The sequence below is a fragment of the Siniperca chuatsi genome, linkage group LG6, assembly GCF_020085105.1.
Source record: "Siniperca chuatsi isolate FFG_IHB_CAS linkage group LG6, ASM2008510v1, whole genome shotgun sequence".
NCBI lineage: Eukaryota > Metazoa > Chordata > Actinopteri > Centrarchiformes > Sinipercidae > Siniperca > Siniperca chuatsi.
The window spans coordinates 8,258,509-8,286,042 of NC_058047.1; the positions used below are offsets into that span (position 1 = coordinate 8,258,509).

A 27,534-nucleotide genomic window follows, 5' to 3' on the forward strand; every position below is an offset into this window, starting at 1 on the left:
ATGAAACAACTCCAGTTTGCATGGTTTAACAGAGAGGAGAGGAGGGTGGAGGGAGGGAGGGAGGGAGGGAGGGAGGGAGGAGAGGAGAGGAGAGGGGGCGTCTGTCGTCACCAAACCACGTGTCCTGCACTGATAGTATATCTTATACTGGGAAAAGTAATCTTACCTTTAAAAGCAGCATGTGTCATCTCGACTTGGTTCTCCAAATATCACTCCTATAGGAAATATACGCACGGAAAAGGGACGTCGGGGCGCAAAAGTCGCAACATCTCCAAACAACTTCGAGGCAAGACTCGCCGCTTTCCACAGGCCTGCTCACTTACCGAGTGGAGAAATATTTGTAGAAGTTGAAGTTTCTCTCTGGCTTGACTGGCTTGCTGCCGGTTCAACCGCATTTAGATATTTGGAGACATCCGATCTCTTGACAGGGGCGACAAGAAGTCCAGCAGACCCGCCGTGTGTGCGCACTGACCGCGCTGGTCTCACCCACCCATCACACCCGGCTGTTTTGTTGTTTTGGCTCCGGTAGACTTAAAATAAAAAGTGTAAGTAAGCCGTGAGATGACCCTGTCTGGAGGCAGCGAAAGAGCCAGCGACATGTCCGGCCAAACTGTGCTCACAGCGGAAGACGTGGATATCGACGTGGTGGGCGAGGGAGACGAGGAGGGCATGGAGAGGGTGGACAGTGACTGCGACAGCCCGGGGGGAGGCATCCTGCACGACCTCCGAGGAGAAACAGGCGACGAGGAGCTGGAAGATGAGATCGAGGTAGAAAAGGAGGAGATGGGGTCCGGTGGAGGGAGCCCGTGCTGCGAGAGCTCCGGGGAGGGAGAGACGGGCACCGGAAAGGGAGAGGGTCAAGACCAGAGCTCAGCGGCGGGAGGTGCGATCCAGAAGCCCAAAAACAGCCTGGTAAAGCCACCTTACTCCTACATCGCCCTCATCACCATGTCCATCCTCCAGAGCCCGCAGAAAAAGCTCACCCTCAGCGGCATCTGTGAGTTCATCAGCAACCGCTTCCCGTATTACCGGGAGAAGTTCCCGGCGTGGCAAAACTCCATTCGCCACAACTTGTCCCTCAACGACTGCTTCGTGAAAATCCCCCGGGAACCTGGCAACCCGGGCAAGGGCAACTACTGGACCCTGGATCCCGCTTCGGAGGACATGTTCGACAACGGCAGCTTCCTCCGGAGGAGGAAAAGGTTCAAGAGAGTTCAGCCGGACATGCTCAGGGACCAGACTGCTCTCATGATGCAAAGTTTCGGTGCGTACAGCCTTGGGGGCCCCTACGGGAGGCACTACGGGATCCACCCGGCTGCTTATACTCATCCGGCGGCTTTGCAGTACCCGTACATCCCCCCAGTAGGTCACATGCTGCCCCCGGGGGTCCCTCTCCTGCCCTCGGCGGAGCTGAACAGAAAAGCGTTCAACTCCCAGCTCAGCCCGAGCCTTCAGCTTCAGCTCAACAGTCTGAGCACGGCGTCCATGATCAAATCAGAGCCTTCAAACAGACCGTCTTTCAGTATAGAGAACATCATCGGGGTCTCCAGCGCCTCCTCGTCCTCACCGGGCGCTGCTCAAGCTTTCCTGCGGCCTCCGGTGACCGTTCAGTCGGCCCTGCTGAGCGCGCAGTCCCTGTCTCTGAGCCGGACCTCAGCCGCTATCACTCCCATCCTCAGCGTACCGTCAAATATTCTTTCTGGACATGTTTTACCCTCAGCGACGGCGGCGGCAGTTTCCAAATGGCCTTCACAGTGACTTAAAACCAAGAGAAAAGAAACTCTTATTTTTATATAGAGACATTATTACTGGGGGAAGTGTGAACAGCGCAAATCAATAGGCAACACTGGACTCTGTAGCCATGTAAAGACTGTTCAAACACAGAGAAAAAAGAAAAAGGAGATATTTCTGTACAGGTAATATTTGTAAATATTTGTAAAAAAAAAAGAATGACTTTACCTGTTTGACTTTTACCTGTCTTTTTTCTTTTGTTCCTGTTTGAGATCTGTGATAATTATTTTACATTTTCTTTTTGTATTGGAAGCTCAACTGGAGGGCCCTTATAATGAAAAAAAGTCAAATATATGTAATTCTGTGTAGCAATATTGTGTTGTAAATTGAATTTATTTGTAAATAAATCTAAGAAATAATTCAAATCAAATTTCATTTTTAACATTCTTAAATTGTTTGATATCAGATTTAATGAGAAACATATTCTTTTTAGCCAACATAAATAACCTCTCATGCTAAGTAAATTTTATTTTGATTTGTAGACATTATAATATTGACTTTAGAGATTTTAGAGATTTATCACATAAAAGGAAAGTTGTCTTGTGAATATTATATGCTTCAATTTAAAATTCATTTTCAGGCTTAATAATTATAAGCATCACCCAATTTTCACGATGTTAAAAGTCTAGATTTTTAAATTTACCTTTCTATATTTCAGTTTTATTTGTAATAATACCATTCAAATTAGGCTATATTTACCGAGTAACAGAGGGAAATGGATTTATATTTTTACGGCAACAGCTAAACAGCAAACATATTAACCCTTTTTTAAAACTTGTATTGCAACTTTGGAATAACTCTTTAAAATTAAATGAGAATTGTTGCCGAATGTTTAAAAAAAAAGTAGTAAGGGAATTAAGAAAAATAAAATGGATTTTAAATGAATATTTTAAGTGAAAATGAGGATTATTGTGTAGAAGGGAAAACATGTCATATCCTGACATTTAGTGCAAATACACTTAAATGTGTTCTTTTCCAAAGTTTTTCAGGCTGATATAAATCTGACATCATATTTAAGATGTTAAGACAGACCAGTGTAAAATCCATTAACATTTAGGGGTCAATTATAAAACAGTCTAATTGCTTTTTAAACTACATTTATGGTTGTTTTCCTGATGATGATCCCTGACTGGAGGTCACAGTTTAGACACCTTTTTAATTTACCATTACATCACTGCTCGTATCGTTTTACAGGATATTCTGCGGCTTGGCTACTATAAAGGTAACAGTTTCGCAGTTGTGTCTGGCTAATCACTTTTACACAAACAACAAATGGCGATCGGGCTGGTGTATGTGTGTGTGTGTGTGTGTGTTGGGGGGGTTATAAGCGCTATATTTATCTGATCCCCATGAGAAAGAGAAAGGAGCCCCTCTCTCTGCTTCAATTCACTTTCAGACACCGAAGAAGGTGCTGATGATGCAAAAGGCTTCTCCAGTGTCACCGTGGCATTTCATTCATTATTATTATTATTATTATTATTATTATTATTAGTATTAGTATTAGTATTATTATTATTATTATTATTATTATTATTATCAGCCTATTATTTGCATTATTATTAATAATGTAGCCTAGTAGTAATAGTAATGTACAATATGATATTATTATTGTATTACAGAATTCGTTTTATTGCCAGCCTAACCCTGTTTGCACATCATTGGCTTTTTTTTTCGTTGATTATTCCTCTAATCGAAACGCATCATATCATAGAAATAAAAAAGAAATACAAATATATAAGTTGTAGGCTCTGTAATGGGTTCTTGATCATTTCTGTGATTATATTTTTCTCATAATTCGACTCTTAATTTATAAACTAAGGAGGTATTCAATATTCACATACTCACTATAAGAGGCAGTTTAAAGAGGTTGTGAAGAAGACGTCCGGGCAGCCAGAGGTCACTTTCAGGGAACAGTCAGACAACATCATTTTGATTAAAGGTGTATGGAAAAGCAACATGGGATGTTGCCCAGTGCAGCTCTGTGTGTGTCTTTTTGCGGGAATATTTGACACACAAATTCCTGTAAGGAAACATCAAAGCATTTAAACATCAAAAGTCAAACTTGCACTTGGCTAACACGTGTCTAGTTGTCATATCAGTTACATTCATCTCTGATTTGTTTCCGTCATATCATGTGTGAGGCATGTGTGGTTACAGATGCAGGTTCAGCTTCCACAAAGCAGGGTGACTCTCACGCTCACGCGCATGTCTCACTGGATTAGAGTGCCTGCAGTAAAAGTGCACTTAATAGTCTCCGTGTGATGTCTGTGTGTGTGATGTTTTGCACCGGTGTTGATGCAGGCTGATAACACCTCGGGAGAGACGAGATTCAAGCCGCTAGGGGGCGTAAACTGATACCTCTGGCTCTTTATTAGAGATATCAAAAAGAAAAGAAATATTTAGGAAGACATCACAACCTGAAATTATGGAGGACAAACCTCCCGGCAAGCCCAGTTAAACTTTTTTATTTTGTCCAATAATTTAGGTTGAATAAATCTTTAGAATATGCAATTTTTAGAATTTACTAAAGAGGGGGGACTGAAATAAATTAATATCTGGACCAATCGTTGATTTTCATTGACAATAGTTTTTTTTTATAATGATGAGCGACGTGAGTATGATAAATATTTTTTATCCACATGCCTCAGCATTCACAATACTTTCACAGCTTCATATCATACTGGGGTATATATGTACTGTTTAGCTTCAGAATGGACCATTATTTATCTTTGAGCAGGGACACTGAAATTGCTGATGTTAATTAGATTGTAAATTAAGGTTTCAGAAGCAGATGATGGGAAAAGACAACGTTGGAATATAGCAGATTCCACGTGACCCCAATTGGACAAAAACTGAACTGAAAGCAGCGTTGAAAATATTATGAAATACAGGCGATAATAACATTTGAGAAAAAATATTTTATTTCGTGAGAGACATATATTTTCCTCCAAAAAGTACCAGTTAACATCACTGCAGTTTGTTTAAAGACATTAAGGCAACCTGCTCTGTTCTGCTTTTAACCCGTTGTCAATTACTGTGTCAAAAACAAACGCAGTTTTTGGTGTTTCGTGTTATTATGTCACCAACAAGTTGCTGATTGGACGAATGTGCTCATTTGAAGAGCAAACAGTCGCACTCTCGCGAGCCAGCACGCACCCACTCGATAATGACCTATGCAGCTGCACGTGCTTGTGCACAGGTGGAGAGAGGTCTGGACTGTGGTTCCCACAGCTCTAGCAGCCAGTCTGTATTAGTCTCAAGCGACAGTCTTTTAGAAATAAAGTCCACAGTGTGTGTTTGATTGTTGACTTATTTTACCAGCAAGTGAACTCATTAGCAGATAGAGCTTCAATAAATTAGAAAGCACTGAGGTTAATTCAAGTTAATTTTGACCTTAAATCTTTCTTTAAATTGAACAGGATGAGTATTTTAACAACATATAACAAAAAGTAAGGTTTTTGTTGACAACATGGGTGTCTTTTGGGTGTTTTACACACCTGTGAACACCTGTGTGCAAGGGGAAGAAAGTTAACATTAACCTTGTTCTGTACAGTATCTCATTAGATAATGATAATGATGATGATGATGATGATGATATCTGCAGCCTTGAAGGCTATGCTTCAGTGGTAAGGACACTATTTTGTGCATATGGTACAGGTCACCTAGCTTTCAAACACCTACCACATTATAAGTGATTGTTAATGCTCATCAGTCCAATTAGCATGCATTTCATAAACAGTTCATATACCTGTCTTCAAATATATCTGGACTTAAGTTTATGTATCAGGTTCTTTCAGAATAAGTTCCAGTGTTTGTGGAGGCCTTGTTTTTTGTGAAGATACCAAGGACACCAGGACATTTGGGGGAGATTTGGATATCTAGAATATGAAGATTCACAAAAATTAGGATACAATTGTTTGCAGTAAACTAAATTGGTAAGGTGGTCCAAAGGCAGAAGGACAATATGACCTCCACTAAGGTCATCATTTTGTGGCGAAGTCAACACTTCTCAGTTGTGATTTTCAGATTTTCAAAGTGTAATTGAAAAATTGTTAACACAAGACTAAGCAAGCATATTTATTACTATAGATACTGTATGTGATCAACGCGCTGTTTTTTTCTGGACCTTGAAACCCTCGGTTTTCCATTCCCAACTGTACATCCAAATAGGACAAACAAATGCATAGACTGCTGAAAAGGTATGCATTTCTTTTGGGATTGTACCCAAAGTTGACTTTTTGCATTCATTCATTCGTTCATTCATTCATTCATTATGATGGGAGTTATGCTTGGACAGTGTTTCAGTACACCTGACCCAAGTGAAAAAAAGAGGTAAAATTCAACTGTTTGTACCAACACATTGCAGCTGTTTTGGCCATATACAGCCAAGTTTCTTTAATTTACCCACAAATGAAATGATCTTTGATCTGAACACTTTGAAGTTTCAATCATAATGCGCCCTTGTGGTTTACTGTAATTTGGTCAATGTTTTACCCGAAGGCCCTAATTGGATTATGTGTTCAACCTAAAACAATATCAAGGCATTAGTGATTTACATGCTTGACTGTTTATGTGTATCTATGTGTATATGATGAGTATTAGCTGCCTGAACACTGAAGTACTCTATCTGGCTTTTTATGAATTGTAGCTTACAGATAGTGAGTCAAACCCATGCACAAGCTACGAGGTATCAACTAATCACTATGAGCGATAGAGAATAAATTGCACAGAAACACAAATAACAAAAACATCTCTTTTTGTCCACATGCTAAATCATAAGCACACAACTTTGCAGTATGTAATGCCACTGACTTAGCCACCTGCAGTGTGGCTTGTCAGAGTGACTCCAGTGCAGCTGACTAAGCCACTTATACTGTAAATCTCATGAACCCATGTACATTTAGTTGACCAAAATCAATCTCACAAGGTACACTCAGTAGTTTGCCCAGTTGTCATGGAAAGACAGATGTTCAAATTTGCATTTCAATATCCATTAAATATCTTATTCATACTGAACTTTTAAGCCAACATGGATGAGAAGTTTTTGTCAAATGCTGTTTCTAAAGTCAAGAATGAATTTTCAAACTGTGTACAAATGTACATGTAGTTTTTGTCTGTGTAGTGCCACTGAGATGTCCTATAGTCATGTCCTATAGTATCTGTGTTTTGTTTATCTATGAGGGAATAAATTGTTGCAGTGTCACTGTATGAAGATGGATGCATCAGCTTTTATGTAGCAGAGGAGTCCCTATTCAGTCCCATTCTGGATTTTAAACATCTGGGTGATAAAATTTTTCAAGGGAAGGAGTTAATATGTTACCTTTGACCTTTGAGAATCAGAGAGGGCATGTTGAGTGTCACTGAAAAAGACTGGATCAGAATCACATTCTGCTTTGACACCAAATGCCTCTGGAATAGGGAGTAATTTGGGCTTCAAAGCTTCACACAGAGCTGAAATGCCTGTAAATACATACTATAAATACTGCAGGAGTTTCCAATTAAGAGGATATGGAATAGCAGGAATTTGTAAATTAGATCACCTGCAGCATTTGAAAGTCATCATAGTAGAAGAAATCATATTGTTTTAACAAAAGAGTGAGTTTTGAATTATGGGTCTTTATTTGTTTGTATAATAACTGTCGAACATGTGACAAAACAGCCAAAAAGATCAAGTCTGACTTGCTGTAGCGAACTTGACTGTATATGATAGACTACAATGGCACTGGCAAGCAAGGCCCAGGCCTCCATAATAACTAGGTCATCTTCCACCACAAGCTATAGCCTTCTCCTGGGCAGGGATCACAGACAGTAAATGTAGGTACAGCAGTTACTGAATATTTAAAAAGGCATAGAGATGAAGCAATAAATGACAAAGTAAAGCTGGCGTGGCCAGGCATTAATAACTAATGGGTACCAGTGAGTTATAGGCTGCTGCCGTTGTAATGAAAGTGTCATTGCAAATCAGCAGTTGTCCATGGTTATTATTATTTATGCATAATTGATGCCAGAACCACAAGGAACATGTCTCACCCAGAAAATCCCAACACCTTGGGAACAAAGACGATGGTGTCAACAGAAGAAAAGGTCACAGAGGAGAATATGCCCCTGGGCTGAGATTTACATTGTGAGGGGAGGGCAAAGGGAGGCGTGCATTGTATAACCATACACACATCTGTATACAGAAGGTTACAACAAACTAGTTACACATGAAACAACTGATCCTCTACTGCTCCATACATGTAGTGGATGTTGCTACATCAGGGTAAGTTGCTATAAAGTTTAAAAATAGACAACATCTATGTAGTCAAAACAAGCATTTAAGTGCAAGTGCGATGTTTATCTCGATAAACATATAAATATATATTGAGCATTAGTTAAATGATAGTAAAAGGTTTCCTTTTTTGAACTCAGAGTGCATTAAATTTAAGCTACTTTGCTTCTTTAATGGCCAGAGTTGTCTTTTCCATATGTAGCAGCTGTATTTGTCATTTACTCATTTCCCTAAATATAAAGTATTTAGTCAAAGTGCCCAACAGTAAAGACCATTACTGTAGTTAGTTTTACTTAATTTCCAGAAAAGGAAAACTTTTGGAATCCACAAAATCTTCTGTTATGCTGACAGTGAAAATTCAGTATTCTTATTTTAGATATCATCTTTGGGATTTCAAAGATATCTCATATATTTATTTATATTTATAACTTATATTTTCATTTTAGAGATGCCTCAAAATATATAGTTATACATGTTGCCTGTATATTGTAGTTATAGTGGTTTGTTATTGTTAAGCCTATATTTGAAGACATACAGAAATGGGCCACCTTCATGACCCTGATATGATAATTGGGGAATTTACATAAGCGATAATTTAACCATTTATATTTTGTTCCACAATCTGTATTAAGTCATTAGCCTACTTTGTTATTAGATTATTGGAAATGCTTATTTGCTGCTAGATAAAAGACACATCGTTAGTGACCTCTAAATCTCAACATCAGCTGTAGATTATTGCGATATTAGTGGACAAATAGACCTTTAATAATGCACAATAACCATCAATTTGTCATAAATCTCGTCCCAACCAATGTTGCATTCAATGTAGCTGGGAAATTTACCACTTTCAAATTAAAGTTGTAACTATTACCAAAAAACAGTTAGAGTTGCAGGTGATGTAACCAGACCTTTACATTTAACAGAGAAAACTCTGCTATGGCTACCCTTAAAACTCGCTTAATAAAATTATTATAGCCTAAGCTATGCTGCGATGGCTCCATGTAGGGAAATTTCTGTCTCTAGGTGTTCGCGAATGCCTCATGTCCCTCGGCGCTATGTCAGCGTGCAGTGTCGAATGAGAACGCGCAACGAAGTCTTGATGGATGACGTATACAGGAAGTGTACACAGATTCCAAAAGTGTCTCAATGAACCGTTTTTTAGCTTTTATTTCACCTCCAGAAGCTAATTTTACCGGTCGAAGTTATGCAAACGTGGAGTCTCGTATCAATTTGTGTGTTGCTCAGCGTTGTTGTGAGATGGGGCGTTTCGTTAAATTCATATTCAGGTAGGAACGGTGTGGAGCTTAACGTGCTACTGCTTATTTCAGTGTAGCTCATTTGATTTTCTGTAAACTACTGACAGAAAGTTGTTCACATATCAGTGTTGCTGTTAGCTGTTAGCATCCAGTCACTGTCGAGAAGTGTGTGTGTGTGCTTGCTGTCATTCATTGATTTAGTCCCCACTTTAACCAGACTAACAGCTGAATTATTTTTCTCCAGGGGCGGGGAAACCTCCCATGTTTGGCGACTATGAAGCCCAAAGGCACTGGCAAGAAGTGACCTACAACCTCCCTCTCCAGGAATGGTTAGTCTGAAGCTCCATTTGTTTACTCAGTGGAGCAAGTTTGAGAAATCTAAGCTCGTTCAGGCACCTGAAAAAAGTGTGAGCCCGTTTGGGTTTTGACAGTGACTGCCTCGTCGTAAAATACGGAAATATTTTAATGATCAGACTTAAAACACACTAATGCTAATGGTTCTCAAAGTGGGGTCCTTGAGATGGTTCCAGGGGGTCCCCATCAAAAAGCAGAATAATTTCTTTTCATTATAATTCCATCGACAAGTAACACGATGGCAGAATGTATGACTATTTTGGTCATTGGTTTCATACACTTTCTGTAATAAAAAGCAAAAATCCAATCAGATGGGGCACCCTGGGACAAAATCTTATCAAATGGGGGTCTGTGGTCTAATTTGTGTCGGTTTAGGGGTCGTTGACATGAAAAAGTTTGAGAATCACTGTACTAATGCATATCTAAAGCTGAGACCAGCTTCGTTGTGCCACATACCCACAATACCACAGGTATGGGATAAAGGGGGCTAGTGGCGCAATGGATAACGCGTCTGACTACGGATCAGAAGATTCTAGGTTCGACTCCTGGCTAGCTCGGTTTGACCTTTTTTTAAAGAGTTTCCCTACAGGGATCAATAAAGTATTTCTGATTCTGATTCTGAAAACGATCCATAAGACCACCAAACAAGTGATAAAAGTATGCTCTCTTCACCATAAAGCATTAAAAGGACCTATGAGACTAAGCACTCCAGTTTGTCTACCTCAGACCAATGGCTGCACTCCCTTTAATGAGAATTTGTCTGACACGTCCAGAGTTTCAGAATAAATGTATGTAAAATATGTTCTTATCCAGGTACTTTAACACCACTGAGAATGACTTGAACTACTGGGGTCTTGACTACCCTCCCCTGACTGCCTACCACAGCCTGATCTGTGCTTACGTGTAAGTATTTTTTTTTATTATTTAGAGAGCATATTTTACATGACATCTCTGCTTTAGTATATGAATGTTTATTGAAGAAAAGAGCAAGAGTTTCCATGTTGTCATGTCAGTTTTAATATGGCATACATTGCTATTCTACTTACTTTTGTATTCTGTTCTATATACCCTGTACATAAGTGTTTCAAAAGCAGGCCCCCTTGCCTGTCATTTAAGGATAAAAAAATTAAATAAAACAACAATAAAAACAAACTTCTCTCTGATTCTGGCATATATAACTTCCTGCAGAGCCAAGATAATAAACCCTGAATGGGTGGAGCTCCAGAAATCCAGAGGCTATGAAAGTCCAGCGCACAAGTTATTCATGAGAGCTACAGGTACAGTAACCATGAGAAAATAAAGTGAAAAGCTTCCATATCTACCTCAACCATAAAATAACAAATACATTTACTTACTTATAGTACTTACTGTAATGATTGTGCAATGATGGTAGAGAAAGCATTACACCTGCTTTGATGACACATAAGCTCCACCATTTTTTATTAAAAGTACTTGGATCTACTATAATCGTTCACTGTTATTATAATGTAGATACATCATGGAGTGTGAGAATTATTTGCAATATAAATTAGATGTGGCATAATAAGGTTCTTTCTTCTGTTTCAGTCCTGGTGGCAGATTTGTTGATATACATCCCTGCTGTGGTTTTATACTGTTTCTACCTGACTGATGGATCCTCTAAAAAAAAGGTAACACACTTGCCTAATATGTCACGATATAGTATAGATAATAGTTTTTTCATCTAAAGACCCAAATGAGCCACTTTTTCCTCTTAGTCTGAGAACCCACCCTTATTAAAACTGATTACAGCACTGGTCATCCAAATTGGGGAATTATGAAGTCATTATTGCAGTATAATATGATGCTATTACATTTTCCAGGAAGTAACTGCATTTCAGCGGGTATACTTACATTTACAGTACAATCATTTAAGAGGAATATTTTGTAATATTCTGACTGAGGCTTAAATTATCAAACAGTTATTACAAGATCTGTAGCTCAGACACATACCAGACAGGTTTGTCTGTAAAAAGGCAGCACTAGAACAGGCGATCCCAGCATGCATTGCCCTTTGTTCAGTGCATGGTGAGACAGGCTCTTCGCACCTTATGACCCTATGAATCAGCAAGTACTGGGAAGGAATGAGTGAATACAGAAAACAGCTTCCTTTGTTTAGATCTCTTTTTCACACAACAAAGTCTGCAAAAATGTATCAGGTGTCCAAATTCTTTGATACATGACATAACCCATAACCTTTGACGCATCATTGTATACTAATAATCAGTGGACTCTGGTTAGAAGTTATGTTTACCTTCCTACAACTTATAAATGTTCTTTTTCTCCAGGTTTCCACTCTGTGCTGCTTCCTTCTATACCCAGGGCTAATCCTCATTGACTATGGGCATTTCCAGTATCCTTTATGTACAGATGCATTTCTACTATAGATTCACTTTGATATCATTATTATTTGCATTGACGACTTCCTGTGAAATACTGACCTTAAAAATTGCAGCCATTGACTTTAAAGGCCCAATCCTAATAGAGTAGTATGTCAAGTAAATAGTATATTAAGTACATTTTCTTATATACTTTGAGTTGAAATGATTGTAATACGATTTTGTAAAGATTTAAAATACTTTTAACAACTTGAAAACTGGAAGCTTGTTATTTTAGTTGTATACCACTAAATTAGCATGTTCTAAATTGCATTATTGAAACAAAAATCTAATGGGAAAACACAGCTTTTTCTTTGTTCCAGAAACGCTAATATTTGGACATGTTGCCCCACAGCAACATTATATGAGATTGTTTACAACTTTAACATATGCTATGTGCACATCATGTGCCTTTGACCCCAAATCAGCTGCTGTTTATTAAGATACTTGTCCCAAACCAGCAGACTGAGTTGTTTACCTCCACTTAAAAAAAGTACATTATACATGGAGACTATTTTAGCACAATATTGACCTTAACTGTATCAGGTACAATGGAGTGAGTCTGGGCTTTTCCCTGTGGGGGGTTCTGGCTCTGGGTCTGGGCTGGGATGCATTGGGCTCCATGGCCTTTTGTCTGGCTCTCAACTACAAACAGATGGAGCTGTATCATGCTCTGCCCTTCTTCTGCTACCTGCTGGGGAAGTGTGTCAAACTGGGCCTGATGGGGCGAGGGTGAGTCTGTTTGTTTGTGTCTTGTGTTTTATTTCTTCTGCACTTAACATTTCTTTTCTTTACATTTTTGGGAACTTAGTTAGGCAGTAGTGGTTCCCAACCTATTTTGTCCAACATACTCACACAGCACAGTCAGATGGGCTCAAGTACTCTTAATCAGAATCAGAATCAGAAATACTTTATTATAATCATACCCCTTTGATATTTGGGATGGCTTCATGTAGTTGCTTGATAGTATTTCAAAGCAGAGAAAACACAGTAGTTGTGGTTGATCTGTGGCATATGTTAATCCATACAAGACATAGAGATCCTGGAATAGTCTATGTTTAGGCTTGTTATTTTTCCAGTAGTCTGTCAAGTTTGTAGTCATACTACTACCATTTGGAGTCTCAGAAACTGGACATTTGAACCATTTATCTATTACTTTTAGCTTTCTGTTGGCTTTCTGCTTTCTAGTTTTCACACACACTTATTTGTGATTGTTATCACACAATTTGTAATTCCGTTTGTGTTTTATTTACCTCCTGAATACAAATATGCAGATTTATATTATCAAATCATATTTTACATTTTTTTCAAATGATCTGAGCTACTCCCAAATCTTTCCATGCACTCTGGTAACTGCAGAAATACCCCCTAGAGTAATAGTACCACTGGTTAAGAATCGCTGATCTAGAGCAACATGTAATCAACATTATTTGGCTTCAGTTCCTAGATCTCTAAAATAGTAAGCAACCAATAGTGTAGAGTATATAGAAAAAAAATGAGAGCAACAAAAGGGATTTATCATATTTCTTGCCTTTTCTTTCTGTCTTGAAAGAAAGAAAAGTAGGAGACAGTCAAACTTCCAATTATTCTTTCTTGCAGTTAGTTAAGATCACAACTCATGTCTCAATAACGCAACCACTGGCATAGTTCTGGCAAACAAAATCAAGAGGATTTATTTTTGTGTCTGTGAAGTCATGACTATTCAACTGGTATTGTTTTGGATATATTGTTTTGTCACTCTGCATAGAAGTGTCAGCTGAGTGCTCAAAGCAGATATGTAATCAGTCAGTCTATAAGAGAGCAGTGTCCTCAGGAGAGCCACAGAATGACTGAGGTAATCAGATTGGATGCTGTTACTAGTGTGTCCAGTGTCTGTTTATCTAGTAACATAATGTACCAAGGGCATTTAGTAGCAAATGGAGAGCTGGATTAGAAGGGCTGGGGGGGGGGAGATATGTCCAGATGACACCCTGGCCATGCCCAAACTCCTCAGCTATGCTGTGTGTGCAACTTAACCAGCAGCTTCACAGTTACAGCTGACAAGATAGCCTGACCTACGCTGAAGACTTTCAGCTGATGAATGGCTTTCACTGCATTCCTCAACACAAGGGTCAAATCCCAAATTTAGGACTAACAGACAGTATATACTAATTGTTTGAGGAATACCAAAAGACGAAGACAAACTTAAGCTACAACCTAATGTCAACATTTGTATTTATTTTTTTTAGAAATTACAGTTACAAAAAAATTCAAAATTTTGTTAGGTGTTTTCATTATTTATGGTATATCTGTACCTCCTGCACCCAGCCATGATGCTTGTCTTTCTGTGTGACCCTCTTCATGTAGGCTTCTCCTGTTGGTGAGAATTGCTTCAACAGTGTTGGTGACTTTTGCCCTCTGCTGGCTGCCTTTCCTGTCTGACCCCAGTCAGGCCTTGCAGGTGGTCAGGAGGATCTTTCCCGTGGCTCGTGGTCTGTTTGAGGTACAGCAGAGTTTCTTGAATGATACGTCAGCCTGAAAACCTTGAGAAGCTTTCTCTACCACCATTGCACAATCATTACAGCTTGTTTCCTTTGAAACTCAGTCTGATCAAAAACATTTGTACTCAAGTCATGCAGACATCTAAGAATAACAGTTTTCTACTCCATCCATCCATCCATCCATTTTCTACCGCTTGGTCCCGTTAGGGGTCGCGGGTGACTGGAGCCTATCCCAGTGACTTTTGGGCCTTAGGCAGGGTACACCCTGGACAGTGGCCAACTCGTCGCAGGGCTAACACAGACACAGACAAGGACAGACAACCATTCACTCTCACATTCATTCAATACGGGCAATTTAGAGTTATCAATTAACCTACACATGCATGTCTTTGGACGGTGGGAGGAAGCCGGAGAACCCGGAGAGAACCCACGGTAACACGGGGAGGACATGCAGACTCCACCCAGAGAGATTAGTTTTCTACTCACAATCCCAATATGTCATTTAAAGAAACAAGTGTAAGGTGATAATATCTCTTTTTTTATGGCGTCCAAGATAAAATATATGTAGTGCCATATTTTGTTGTGTTATGAGCCATCAGAGATGCTGTTTGTGTTTGTTTACCCTAAAGCCTGGTGCTGTGTTGAGTATCAGTAATTTCATATCTGCTTAACCTTGGTTTGTGGCTGCTCTTTAGGCATAGAACAATGTGGGAAGTTTGGTTACTAAATGTAATGAGCAGAAGTCAGTATTTTTACTCATCCATCAAAGTTAGGGACTGTAGAAAAATACTGTCAGAAAAGGGGGAGGGTTATATGTTTTTGTTTTTTTTCCCTGGGAGAGCAGATGAGGGTCTTTTATTTTTTCTCATCCCAGGTTCATTCATTCTGTGGTAGTAATAACAGTTTATTTATCAGCTCTTGCTCTAAATATAAATGGGTGTATTTTCACCATTTTCTTATGTTTGCCGTAAATATATTATTTTGAGATATTGGGTTTAAGGTATTGCAATACAAAGGGAGGATCCAAAGACAATATTAAACAACTCTGCTCTCCTCTTGCATGCTGTTTGATATTATGAGATTTCCTGGTGATGGCTTTATTGGTAGGAATTTTTGTTTGTGCCTACTTGTTCAGGATGAATCAGGATTCACTACTTTCTAGGAAGTGATATTTTTCTAAGAAGCTAAAGCCCTCACTTCATGGGAGTTTTTAACAATTTACAGCACGAGGCTGTGACCAGTGCTTTAATTAAAGTCATACACAACCTTTGTGGCACTCCTCATGCCCTACACATTGGTCAATACTCTCAGCACGGCAAATGCCCTTCCACCCTCAAATGCTTAGCCAGTGGGAAATGGATACCCTGCAGGATCAAAGAAAACAGTGGAATAAAATGGTAAAGGGTCAAGAGATCATTTTCACTCTATCTCTGGGAGGTGTTGGGGTTCGGGATGTACAGTAGGAGGATATAGATAAATCTAACTAATTTATGGCCTGGGTGTTTTCAGCACTTCGTAGCACAGCCATGTTCTAGTCATATGGACTGATGAGTGGGGCCAACGCTACACTTAAAGGCGTATCAGAGCACATCCGACAACTGTTGCCTGCTATAAACTTCATCTTTAGAAAGCACATGAGTATGTTAGATTGTTTCATAACACACACACACGCGCACACACACACACACACATTTATATGCTGCGGTCAGTCAGTCATTGCCTCTGAGAGAAAAGGAGACAGGAATATGATATTAATTAAAAAAGAAAGCAATAGTGAACAGTGAAAAAGAGTACTTCAAAGACTTCATTTGGCAGTGTTGAAAGCTGTCATGGAAGAAGCATAAGTAAAGTAACTGTGTGTGTTTCTGTGCTTGCGTGTCTGACTGACAGCTCAGAGGCAAAGGTTTGTGGCTATCATTTCTGAAACCCTGTATCCCCCCTCTTGTCCCAGTCCCTGAGGTGGCACCCACCACAAGGTGTCATGGATGTGAGAAGTAATTGAAAATTCTACCAGGGGAGCAGATGGCAGCATGCGCTGTGGCAGTATTTGTTCAACAAAATGATGCAAACATAATACACAGGGTGTGAGAGACATTATACTCCCCTGTGACGACAGCATGAGAGGCTGCCGGGACGAGCCGTGCTGAACTAATTGTGAAATTGTGCACGTAAGCAGAAGCTTTGGTCAAGGGGACAGGGGTGGTGGGGAAGAAGAGGGTCAGTGACTGGTGGTCGTGGCAGCTTCTGGGTGGGAGCAGTTGTAAGTTTACCCACTGAGCTGCATTCTGGCGTGTCACGTTGCTGTCTGCTCACAAAAATGGCACCAAATGCTTCTCCCTGTGAAATTCCATGCTAGCTTATAGGTGAAGGAGCCGCACTGCTCTCGCCCCCTTACGTTTGCCGATTGCCCCCCCCCCATTTATGTGTTGCCTTCAGGCGGCGTCCAGGAACATTCCCGTAGCGGTTATTTGGAGCACGGAGGCAGAGAGGAAAGAGCGAGGGAAGGAGCTGAGACAACACAACACTGGACGGCCCAGTGCTGCTGACTAGGCTGCCATTAAGATCCACACAGCTGTGCTGTGAGCAGCTGTAGCACAGAGGAGAGGAGGCCAGAAATAGTTTTTCTAGACGCGGCCACACACTGAAACCATTCACAGTGGAATCATAAAGCAAATCTAGGCACGCTGTCTCTGTGTTGTGTGATATCATGGTGCACAGTGGCGGCTTGGTCCTCAATATCATCTGATCCCTGCACAACTGCTTAAGCACTTAAATCAATTGAATCTCACAGCAACGCCCTCCTCATCTCTTAAAGTGCAAGTACTTTTTGGCTGGTATTAAGGTTGTAACATATCTTCCATATCATTCACAAACTTTAAAGATCTGATTTTACAGGTTATTTAAAAAAAAACAAAGTTATGGTGTTTTCAAAGGAGCTGAAATTATTAGTTTTAAAGTGATTAATCACTTTAGTTAAGCAAAAATGCCAAATATTCTCTGTATTCAGCTTCCCAAATGTGAGGATTTCATTGTATTGGTTTTGGATCTCAGGGAAATTGTGATTATTCACTATTTTCTGACATTTCATAAGCAAATTAATTAAGAAATAATTGGCAGATTAATTGATCATGACAGTTATTGTTGTCAGCCTTAGTTTTCAGTAAATTAGTTTAAAAAATTGTTTTGCTTTAAAACCTAATATATTTAATTATATAGAGATTTGTTTATCATTTTGACATTGTGTATTTTTCAGCAGTGCTCTGGTTGCTCTGTATCTGCTGGTTATGCAGAAAATACTCTAGTTTGACACTTGACCTTGTTTACAAGTAAGTCCCATGCTTTTTCTAACAGGGGAGTAAATTTATGATGGAGGGTTACGTACAAATGTCCCTCTGGAATGCCCCAGGGAATTTTTATTGCTCTTTCAGTGGGGAAATAATTACTTACAGGAATGCCGCTGTAAGTCCTTCCCTATATTATAATTTGCTTTCTCTTCCCAATTGAATTCTGATTTAATTTTTTTGTGTGTGTTTTCATCTGGCATAACTTCTCATTTAACCAAGTGGTGTGTGTGTGTGTGTGTGTGTGTGCAGGATAAGGTGGCCAACACATGGTGCAGCTTGAACATCCTGATAAAGATCAGATCCATTCTGTCCAGTGACTCCCAGATCTACCTCAGGTAATCCCCTCTATGTATCTAACAAACTTTCACTTTTTTTCTCCTCTATCTTTCATTGTTTCCTTCTCTTTTGCTGTATCATTCTGCTTTTCTTTCTTTGACCCCCTTCCTCCTGTCTCTTGTTTTGACTCCCTTCATTTTCTGGGAAAGCAGAGCTTGCCCAAGGGAATGAAGACAGTGATCTAGCGGAGTAGAAATAAAATCATCCCATAAGGAAACATCTTGGGAGAAACTTCTGAACATGAAGTCACAGCTGTCTTTGGAAATGTGGTGATGAGAGGTTGAACTGCCCAAGGAGCTAATAAAACGTGTCATATACAGAAATAGAAATTATCAATTATGTGCTTTATCAGATGATGTGATATTATAAAGTGCGTGAGAGACAAATTAATCGTGGAATCAGGGGAGACGACGTAGTAAACACTGAGCACTGGACTCATGACACTCAACTTTATCTACCACTACCTCACGGAGCATCCCAGGAAGTATCAGATAAGTTATTTTGACCAAAAGCTGAGAACCTGTCCAATCACAGTAAGAAAAAGTCGATGAAACAGTTGTGTCATGGTGGAGTCTGCTTGAATAACCCAGCACGCTAAATTTAGGAGTCCTATGTTCGCAGCATGGACACGTTTCTGCCAGACGGCTAAGTCCGGGGATCAACTTGGACTTCTTTGACTGTAGTGCATTTCAAACAAATGAAAAACACTCTTGTCTTTTTGGCACAGGGAGTGGATTGCTAAATGCTCTTGTGAGGGTGTACTGTGTACATAGAATGAATCAGCTGTGAAAAGTGATCCATGTCCTTCCGGACCGCAAAACCCTGCCCTACACATAACACACACATAACTCACTCGCTTTTATACACACTAAATACCCACTTACTGGTCCTTTAATCCTGCTATCTATCTACCACTATCGTTATCTCTATCTATCTGTGCGTCGTAGTACAAACACATTGTTGCCTTCACGCCTTGAACTAACTTGCTGTACGACCTCTCAGCACATTCACACTGACACATAGTAACTCTCTTCCAGTGCCTCCACCCCCAGCAGGTGACAATTGAAGGGTTAAACTAATGCCTGCTAACCCTAAGAAGGGGCCAGTATTTGATCATTTCCCACATAGCAGAGGTTTGTGGAGCAGGCGATGTCTAAAAACAGCTAGATAGATTTTGGTTCGACATATTGATTGTTTGCATTTGACATCAAAATCGGATTATCTAGTGCCACTGACTGAAAACAAATCTTGCTTTGTTGTTTGTGTGTGATTTGTCATTCTGGCAAAGTAGTAGACTACTTTTCAGTTACGTGGTCATTATCAGTGTTCACATGAAGCCATGTCAACAAAACAGAAAGATGTATGTTTAAGCCTGGAATTACATGTCTTCTGCTCTATAATAATTTTTTCCTGCTGCAGTAACTTGTCTCTCATTGGGGATTTTCAAATTTTTGGGTGCATTTAACTGTTTTTGTGATTGTTGGTGTGAGATAATCTAAGTGCTCATTTGTATTGTTTTTCAGTTGTGCCTGCACTCTCCTGGCAGTCCTACCTTCCTCTGTCAGACTTCTGACGAAGCCCACCTTCTGGCAGTTTAAACTGGCCTTGGTGAGTTGCATCCAATGTACGGACCCTCCCCTTACAGAGAGACCTGTTTTGTTTGTTTTTTACCAATCACATGCACGCTCAAATATCAGTAATTTAATCATTTTAATTTCTTTGAGAGCTTTCTGCATTTCACTGTCTTGTATAAAATAGTATCTGATAATTACAATGTGAACATTTTTGATGTCTCCATTCATACATTTGTTTTTTCCTTCACTGCCTTTATTAAAAAGTATGCTACACATTATTATCGTTCAATAACAGTAGTTATACTAATAATGTTAATGTCACTTTTAGGCTAATTCATCTCTGGCGTTTTTCCTCTTCTCCTATCAAGTCCATGAGAAGTCCATCCTCTTGGCTGCCTTGTAAGTACAGAGGTAATAACAGTAACTTCTTGGGGTTTTGTCCCACCGGGTGATTTGTCGACATGTGACAGCAGCGATGGTACTTCTTCTATCTTGTAGTGATATCTCAAATATTCATGAGTATAGATTTAATTTCTGCTCACAAAGGAGCCATTCGTCTGTTCCCCACCTCAAATCTCAGTTTATGTCCTGCAGATTGTTAATGAGTTGAATACATATGCAGTCTGTAAAAGTGACATCATCCTCCTGCAGTACTCCCAGAACTGCAGAGGAACAATCTCTTTAAGTACAGACTTGCTAACAGACGGGTTATTCACCTTTTGTCATCTTACTCTGTGCCGCATAGACACAAAAGCAGCCCTACTGGCTTCCATTGTCATGATATGTGCTGTGGTGTGTGTCAAGAGTTGGGTCATATTTAACAGAGTGAATGCAGTACTTGCACATGGGAGCATAAAGATGTGCATTTGTGTGTGATTCATTACCATTCACCTCCATATGTATAAAGCTGTGGCGGCTGTAGGTAGAGAGTGAAGTCTGGCATAGATTTGACAGCGAGGGATTTGTTTCCTAGATCTGGGCTCATCTATTAATCTAGATTAGGGTAGATTGTTGCTTTATTAACTATTGAGTTATATCTCCCACCTGTCCCCCTGAATCAATCAGTAATGCATGTCGAGGGATTAGGAAAGAATGGCAGGCAGCAGCTCGGGGCATTGTTTGTGCAGGATCAATTATTGGGCTGTAACAGGATCGCCAAAGAGCACTGGCTGTAATTATGGGCTCAGGGACTGGTGGAAAGTGCCCCCCCCCCGAGCACAGTGTACAACTAGCACTGGCTAGCAATGACGCAGGCAACCAGGTTCAATTAACAACAGGCCTCCACTACACAGACAAACACACACATGCCATGAAGTAATAATTTTAACACTGTAACTTTTTAACCACAGTTATTGAAGATTTTACTGTACCATATATGCTATTGCAGTTACAGTAAAAGCATATAAGGATGTACTAAACTAATGTGGTTGACTGCCTTGTGAGGGACTGTCAATAATCGATTCATGTGGATGTCCTATCGGGTCAGTTGCTTTATTATATACGCATGATATCAGTTCACATCAAGCTCCGACCTAACATGGCCTCACTTCCTGTCTTACTGTAAAATAATATTTAATGGTACTTACTGTAGAGAGCGTTTAATAGTGAACTTTAATATTTTCTAGGCCTGTCTGCCTCCTGCTGAATGACCTCCCCTTGATGGTTATTTGGTTCCTGCAGGCCTCTACATTCAGGTAAGACTGTGGGAGAAAGCCCACTGTCAGATTCAAACTGTGAACCATTAACCAAACACAGGTAGTAGCTTTGTCTTAATTGTTGTTTATATCAGAGGTCCTATAGCTTTTCAGTGCATAACCTACATTTTTTTTATTGTTTGGGATCCAAGCTCATGAAAACATTTTGTGCTATTGCAATAGAGGGAACAAATGGACATTTACAAACTCATTCTGAGTCAGAACCTTTAGTTAAAGCCATTACTGGTGATGTTTTATATTATTTATATGTTTTTTATAAAGTAATCATCTATATGGTAGAGCACTGTATAAAACATAACAAAAACAAAGGCTGCACTGTTGGAGAAGCTCTTTATCTTTTGCTTATTGATAAATGTTGATTGGCTTGTCAGGTTACACCTGGTTGTCATTGCCTATTAAGTCAAAACTTCACTAGCGTGTTACTTTCTAGTTTTAAAGGAAAGTTCGAATAGTTTTTAGGAAATACGCTTATTCCCTTCATAGAAGAGTTAGATGAAAAGATCAGTGCCACTTGTTTGTATGTCTGTATAAATATGAAGCTACCGCTGTCAGCTGGTTCTTAGTATTGAGACTGGAAACAGGGGAAAACAACTAGCCTGTCTCTGTCCAAAGGTAACAAAATCCACTTATCACCTTTAAAGCTCACTAATCAACACATTATATCTCGTTTGTTTAATCTGTACAAAAACCAGTGTAAAAACGACATGTTCTGGTTTTATGGGGGGTTATGTGCTGAACTATTTCTTGGCTGGGCGCAGTCACTTGGAGAAACTCGGAGTTGCTGCTGGTTGCCTGGCAACGTCATGTCAACGACCGGACACGAATAAGCTATCTCCCAAAATGTCGAACTATTCCTTTTAATAAACAGCAGGCTTCCACGCAACCATCCACAGCAACTCGGCCACCTTTGCTGCAGTTCCAACATCATTTCAGTTACCTTTCGCTAATTAGTGAAGGTGAAAAAGTGCAGAAAGATTTAAGCAAATCAAACATTTTATTCAGATAAGATCAAGCAAGGCAGAATTTGCCGTGAGTTTTAGAGTTAAAATACAAGACTATACAACTTGTACAACCGAAAAGTTCAAAAGTTACACTCAGGTTACATTACATTTTATCATTTACCCTTATTACATACCTGTCACTTGTGGCCAAAGTGGTCATTGTTCAGCAAAAGTTACAGAGTTTCGCTTTAAGAAAAATATGGACCTGTGGGATGCCCTGGTGGCTAAGTTGGCACGTACCACATAACTGCAGTGTCCAGGGTTTGAATCTGGCATTTCATTGTCATGTCACCTCTTTATTTCTCCCAATCTTTTATGTCTCACCATTGTTAACTACCAAATGAGAAATGCCATAGTAATAATCCTAAAAAGCTAAATGGATCTACGATATGGGTCGAGCTGAGGACCCTTAATGGAAAAGACAAGTAGTGTTGCAAATGCTCTGTCTAACTTTCACCAGCTGTTGTTAAATTCTTCCGGCAGCACTAATTGTTGTGTGTGTGGTTTAGTATAAGGATATCTGGGGATTACATGGCATAGTCTGCATGCCTGCTGTGTAAGTGTGCGTTGTGTAGGGACAGGAGGTCATTCTGTAGCTGCTTCTCTGTACAGTCTAACTTGGACTTCCACATTATCTGCATCCTCTACAGACTCTGCCATTTAAAAGAAACACATCTTTTGTTTGCATAATTGGCTGAATGGATGCTCAACCATGGCAATTTTAAGAGGACAGAATGCAGCCAGTCTGTTTTTAAATTGACAAAGTATGTATTTCCAAATTGTTAAACATTTATCTGCTGAATGGAGCTTTTTTCTTGGAGTAAAAATCAGAATGAGTGGTTTGTTGTGAGTGGATAGGTTTTTACAAGCTGGGGTGATGTGCGATTTACTATGAGTCAACTGTTGTTCTTGTCCATGCTCCTCTGCTAAACTAAGATAAGCTTGGCATGAATGTCAGAGCCATCTCTCCCCAGGGGACAGACTGCTTGTGCAGGCCTGTTGGATAAAAGCTATGTGGTTTGCCCTTTTCTCAACAAGCATGATACTGAACTTAATGATGTACTGTTGGACGTATATATAAAAATCCCATCACCGTCATGCTATGTATATTTCTGTATTCCGTTGTACAAGTGTGTATCAAATCTCCTGCTGCACATTGCATGTAAAAAGTGGAAAAGACTTCTGCAATAGCTATATCTGTGTGGTTACTCTGTTTAGAGTCAAATGTTGCTCCGTTTGGGGTAATTGTACATTGCTCCAGACAATGACATCATCAAAAATGCCTAAACTCTAAACTGTAAATGCACCATTGTTCTTGTCCCTCTGTGCAGCATGCTGCCTCTGTTTCTGAAGGACGGTCTGCTGGTGCCCTATCTTGTGACCTCGCTGGCCTTCCTCTTCTTCAGCATCTATCTACTGTCTGCACTGGAGCACTGTTCAGAGGAAGAGCTGAGACTGGGAGCCTTCCACAAGCTGTTTTTCTGCCTACCCAAACTGGACCTGCCCTGTCTTGTAAGATGGAAGGTCAGTGTGGTGCTAGCCCTGGTACAGTGACTAACAGTACAATAACCAACACTGATTTTGTGGGTCAAAAGACATCTATGCGTCTATCTTACAATCAATACGTTCCACGTTAAGGCCACATATAACTGTTTCAGTAGCATTTTAATTCCTACATTTAAACACATAGTTAGGATGTGCTACTTATAGTCCTAGAAATATAGTAATTTTAATGGTGCTGAAGCACTTGTTATATGTAACCTACACATCTACAAAACTTTCACTTTTCAATTTGTTCAAATTTACCCTTTGATCTATAGACATCTTTTGACCTGCAAATCTTCAACACAATTCTTGCTGCGTATGTGTGGACTCAATAGCAAGAAAGAATCTGCATGACGAGACGTACATTGCACAACTGATATTTGTGTCTGACTGATGAGAGAAAAGCACAATTTCGCCCAAGATTTGTGTCCCCAACCATGCTGCATGTGAATGATGAAGTCAAAACAATGTTAAGTTTAAAGCATAGTGTCCTTTTGCTTCTGATGAGGCTCGTGTTCAATGAACAGTAAACAAAGTAGTGTTAGTGATATTACTGTTTGATTAAGTTGACAGTTCATGTCTGCTCTTGTACATGGGTGGAGGAGGATGTACAACTGATGCATTTGTAATTATAAGGGTGCTGATTTCAGGATCCCAGGTGGCCTGTACTTTGAAAGTGGCACTAGACCTAAATTGCAACCGTGTGAGAAGATATACCCAACTGTATAAATAAAGATCATGTGCCGCTGTAAGCTGTGTAAGCTGTCCGGGGATGAAAGCCGCTGCCAGCCAAAGAATTATTTATCACTTATTTAAGTTTCCGCAGCGTCTGAAGTGGCTGAACTGCCAGCCCCTTAGTGACAGGGGCACCGGTAGGGTGTCAGAGATTAAGAGAAGGTGTCTTTTTATAGCGCGTGTCATTAACACAGGTTTGCCTAGATATATTTATTTACACAAGCAGCATAAATAGCGAGCCCCGATGATGGCGATAAGGTTTCATGGGTTTGGGGTGGCGGGGAGGGTGTGGGCATGAGGTGTTTCCTCCATCATACTCACTGACTTATCTCTGGGTCATAAAGCCCAAATAGACACATGAATGATCTCACTCTCACCATCAGTTCTGTTTGCAACTTCATTCAAATTGACTAATCTGCAGTGTGCTACTGCAAGCCTCTATCTTTTCTTTATAGCACCTCTCAAATGACCAATTTGATGGAAGTCATCCAGCGATAAATATGCAATGTGATTTAAGAGCTCTTTCAAATTAAATCATTCAATGGTTTGATGTTATAGTTACACTTTTAAGGGATTAAGGGAAAAGCTAACAGTTTGTTCTTAGCCTGAGGTGCCCAGTCTTTTCATTGATTTATGAGGAACAGTTTCTGGTGTAGAATATCAATTCAGTCATCACAAAGAGTTGTCAACATTAAAGAGGTATTTCAGCAATTTACAGAAGCTGAGATATCCTATATTTGAGTCCCTACAATAGGTCAAACTCCAAAAAGGCTGGATCCTGTGCTTTAAATAATACAACTTTACATCTTTTGTTAGACCCTCTCTGTGCAGTGAACACCCACAACTTTTAAATTCCACAGCTCAATTGGTAATGCAGGGTTTCTGTTAAAAAATATTCTGTCTCCAAGCCCAAGCTACTTACTTGCTTTTTCAAACCTTTCAAACACATCTCATGATATTCATCAGCGGATGAATTTGCTCAGTTGTTGATTTCCCGCCCATATAGGACCACCTGTTATCACTGAGGTTCCATACTTAGGTCACATGATGACAACTGAACCGTCTCCACAACAACTGAGCAAACTCCATATCTGATGAAGACAGTGAGATGCGGTTGAAAGCTCAAGGCGAGTAAGTCCACCTTGAGTTAAGATCTTTTTGTCAAGCTAATATGAGAAGTTTTGTCTCTCCTTTTATGTAGCTTTAAAGTAGCACCTGACGACAGCTATTTCACCTCAGCCTGGGTTTGTTAAGTCTTTTAGCATTTCATTATGAACTCATACTGTATGATCTTGTGTCCCTGTTCTCATTTGAATCAAGTGATAACCAGTCTGTCTGTTTATGTTACAGTTCTACATCAGCATTGCAGCCATGGCTGGTCTGAGCGTCGTGAGTGTAGCTCTAGTTCCTCCACCACATCTACCTGACTTGTTTCCTGTGTTGGTGTCTACTACTGCTTTCCTGCACTTCTGGGGATCATTTATATATTTCAACATCGTCCAGTTCAGCGAGCCACCCAGCAGAAAGAGCCAGAAGAAGAACAACTGAATGGTGCCAAATGTGGTGATATGCACGGCAGGAGATTTTTAGCTAATTTTGCTTCAGGAAAGCCAGTATTACACCATAGGAGATGTCTGCTCTTAATGTGCATGAAGGCTTTCACTTGTGCCATCATGTCCCCAGTGCAAATAGCACAAATGCAGAGCTGCAACGATTAGTCGATTAATCGATCGAAAGAAAATTGTCTGTTTTCAAGCAAAAATGCCACACATTTGATGGTTCCAGCTTCTTAGATAGGAGAATTTTCTGCTTTTCCTCTTCTTCCATTACAGTAAAATTAATATCTTTGGGTTTTAGATTGTTGGTCAGACAAGAGATTTGATGACATCACCTCGGGCTCCCGGAAATTGTGATGAGCATTTTTCACAGTTTTCTGAACTTTTATAGACCAAATGATTAATTGAAAAGATAATCTGCAGATTAATCGATAATGAAAATAATCGTTAGTTGCAGCCCCACACAAATGCTTATTAAGGCATATTGTGGGCTGATCATTATACTACATAATTGCAACTCAGAGGAGCTGAGTTTTTTCCCCAAAACTCAATCAAAATCACTTAATTTAGCCTTTACTTGTACTTTATCCTTAACCACATGACTTCCTTCATGTGAAATAGACCTCTTTTCTTGAATTATTTTTTGCTTGGACCAATGATACTTCACTCTTGAAACTACACTATTGCTGTACAAATAGGCAAGCAGTGTCCAGCCTACACGCTTGACTTTAGATAGCTCTATGCCTGTATGCTCAAGCTGCAGGAGGTGGCCACAATAATAGGAACACCTGTTGTAATGTTCAGTTATTGTTAAGACATTGGTGAGAGGTGTTGATTTAAACTCTTTACTTTTAAAGCCATAGTTGGTGGTGATGCTAGACTTAATGATATTGTAAGGTGTTCCTGTTATTGTGTCCACCCTTATTACCTCTTCTGGGGATTGTGATTAAAACAAATACCTGATGAGACTGGGCTGTAGCAGTAACGGTTGTCATTATCTATTCATGTGAACTTTTTTTTTATGGTTTTCTACTGTATATTTTTTATCCATCACTGAAGTTATTTTGTACAAACTTAGTTTTTGTGAAAATAAATAAAATTTTCTCAATGACCTAAAGTGAACATCAGTTTTATTGCCACATCGTTAAATGATTAGATTTTGAGCAGCTTCATATAAACT

General features: G+C 39.7%; 2 protein-coding genes and 1 non-coding gene across 4 annotated transcripts; all 3 read left to right on the top strand.

Moving 5' to 3' along the window:
- The first annotated feature begins 167 nt into the window (after positions 1–167).
- Positions 168–2,156, top strand: foxd3 (forkhead box D3). The gene has a single exon (XM_044199671.1). The coding sequence runs from the start codon at positions 562–564 to the stop codon at positions 1,756–1,758; it is 1,197 nt and encodes a 398-aa protein (XP_044055606.1). The 5' UTR covers positions 168–561; the 3' UTR covers positions 1,759–2,156.
- A 6,975-nt stretch (positions 2,157–9,131) lies between these two features.
- alg6 (ALG6 alpha-1,3-glucosyltransferase) lies at positions 9,132–27,465 on the top strand. 2 transcript variants are annotated; one of them, XM_044199669.1, is made up of 14 exons: positions 9,132–9,348; positions 9,563–9,647; positions 10,486–10,575; positions 10,861–10,949; positions 11,239–11,321; positions 11,979–12,043; positions 12,615–12,800; positions 14,415–14,550; positions 18,142–18,227; positions 19,752–19,836; positions 20,131–20,201; positions 21,428–21,496; positions 23,850–24,042; positions 26,149–27,465. In XM_044199669.1, the coding sequence occupies exons 1-14, from the start codon at positions 9,267–9,269 to the stop codon at positions 26,344–26,346; spliced, it is 1,518 nt and encodes a 505-aa protein (XP_044055604.1). In that variant the 5' UTR covers positions 9,132–9,266; the 3' UTR covers positions 26,347–27,465. The 2 variants fall into 2 exon arrangements, with proteins under 2 accessions (XP_044055604.1, XP_044055605.1); XM_044199670.1 differs by lacking the exon at positions 21,428–21,496.
- On the top strand, positions 10,157–10,229 carry trnar-acg. Its single transcript has one exon. It is a non-coding gene; the product is annotated as a tRNA-Arg (tRNA).
- Positions 27,466–27,534: the final 69 nt, after the last annotated feature.

Bases quoted from the DNA above. Each gene is read 5' to 3' on its own strand.
- alg6 (XM_044199669.1), top strand. From the start codon at position 9,267: ATGCAAACGTGGAGTCTCGTATCAATTTGTGTGTTGCTCAGCGTTGTT. The intron at 9,648-10,485 runs GTTAGTCTGAAG...GTTCTTATCCAG, and splicing joins AACCTCCCTCTCCAGGAATG to GTACTTTAACACCACTGAGA. The intron at 14,551-18,141 runs GTACAGCAGAGT...GTGTGTGTGCAG, and splicing joins TGGCTCGTGGTCTGTTTGAG to GATAAGGTGGCCAACACATG.
- foxd3 (XM_044199671.1), top strand. From the start codon at position 562: ATGACCCTGTCTGGAGGCAGCGAAAGAGCCAGCGACATGTCCGGCCAA.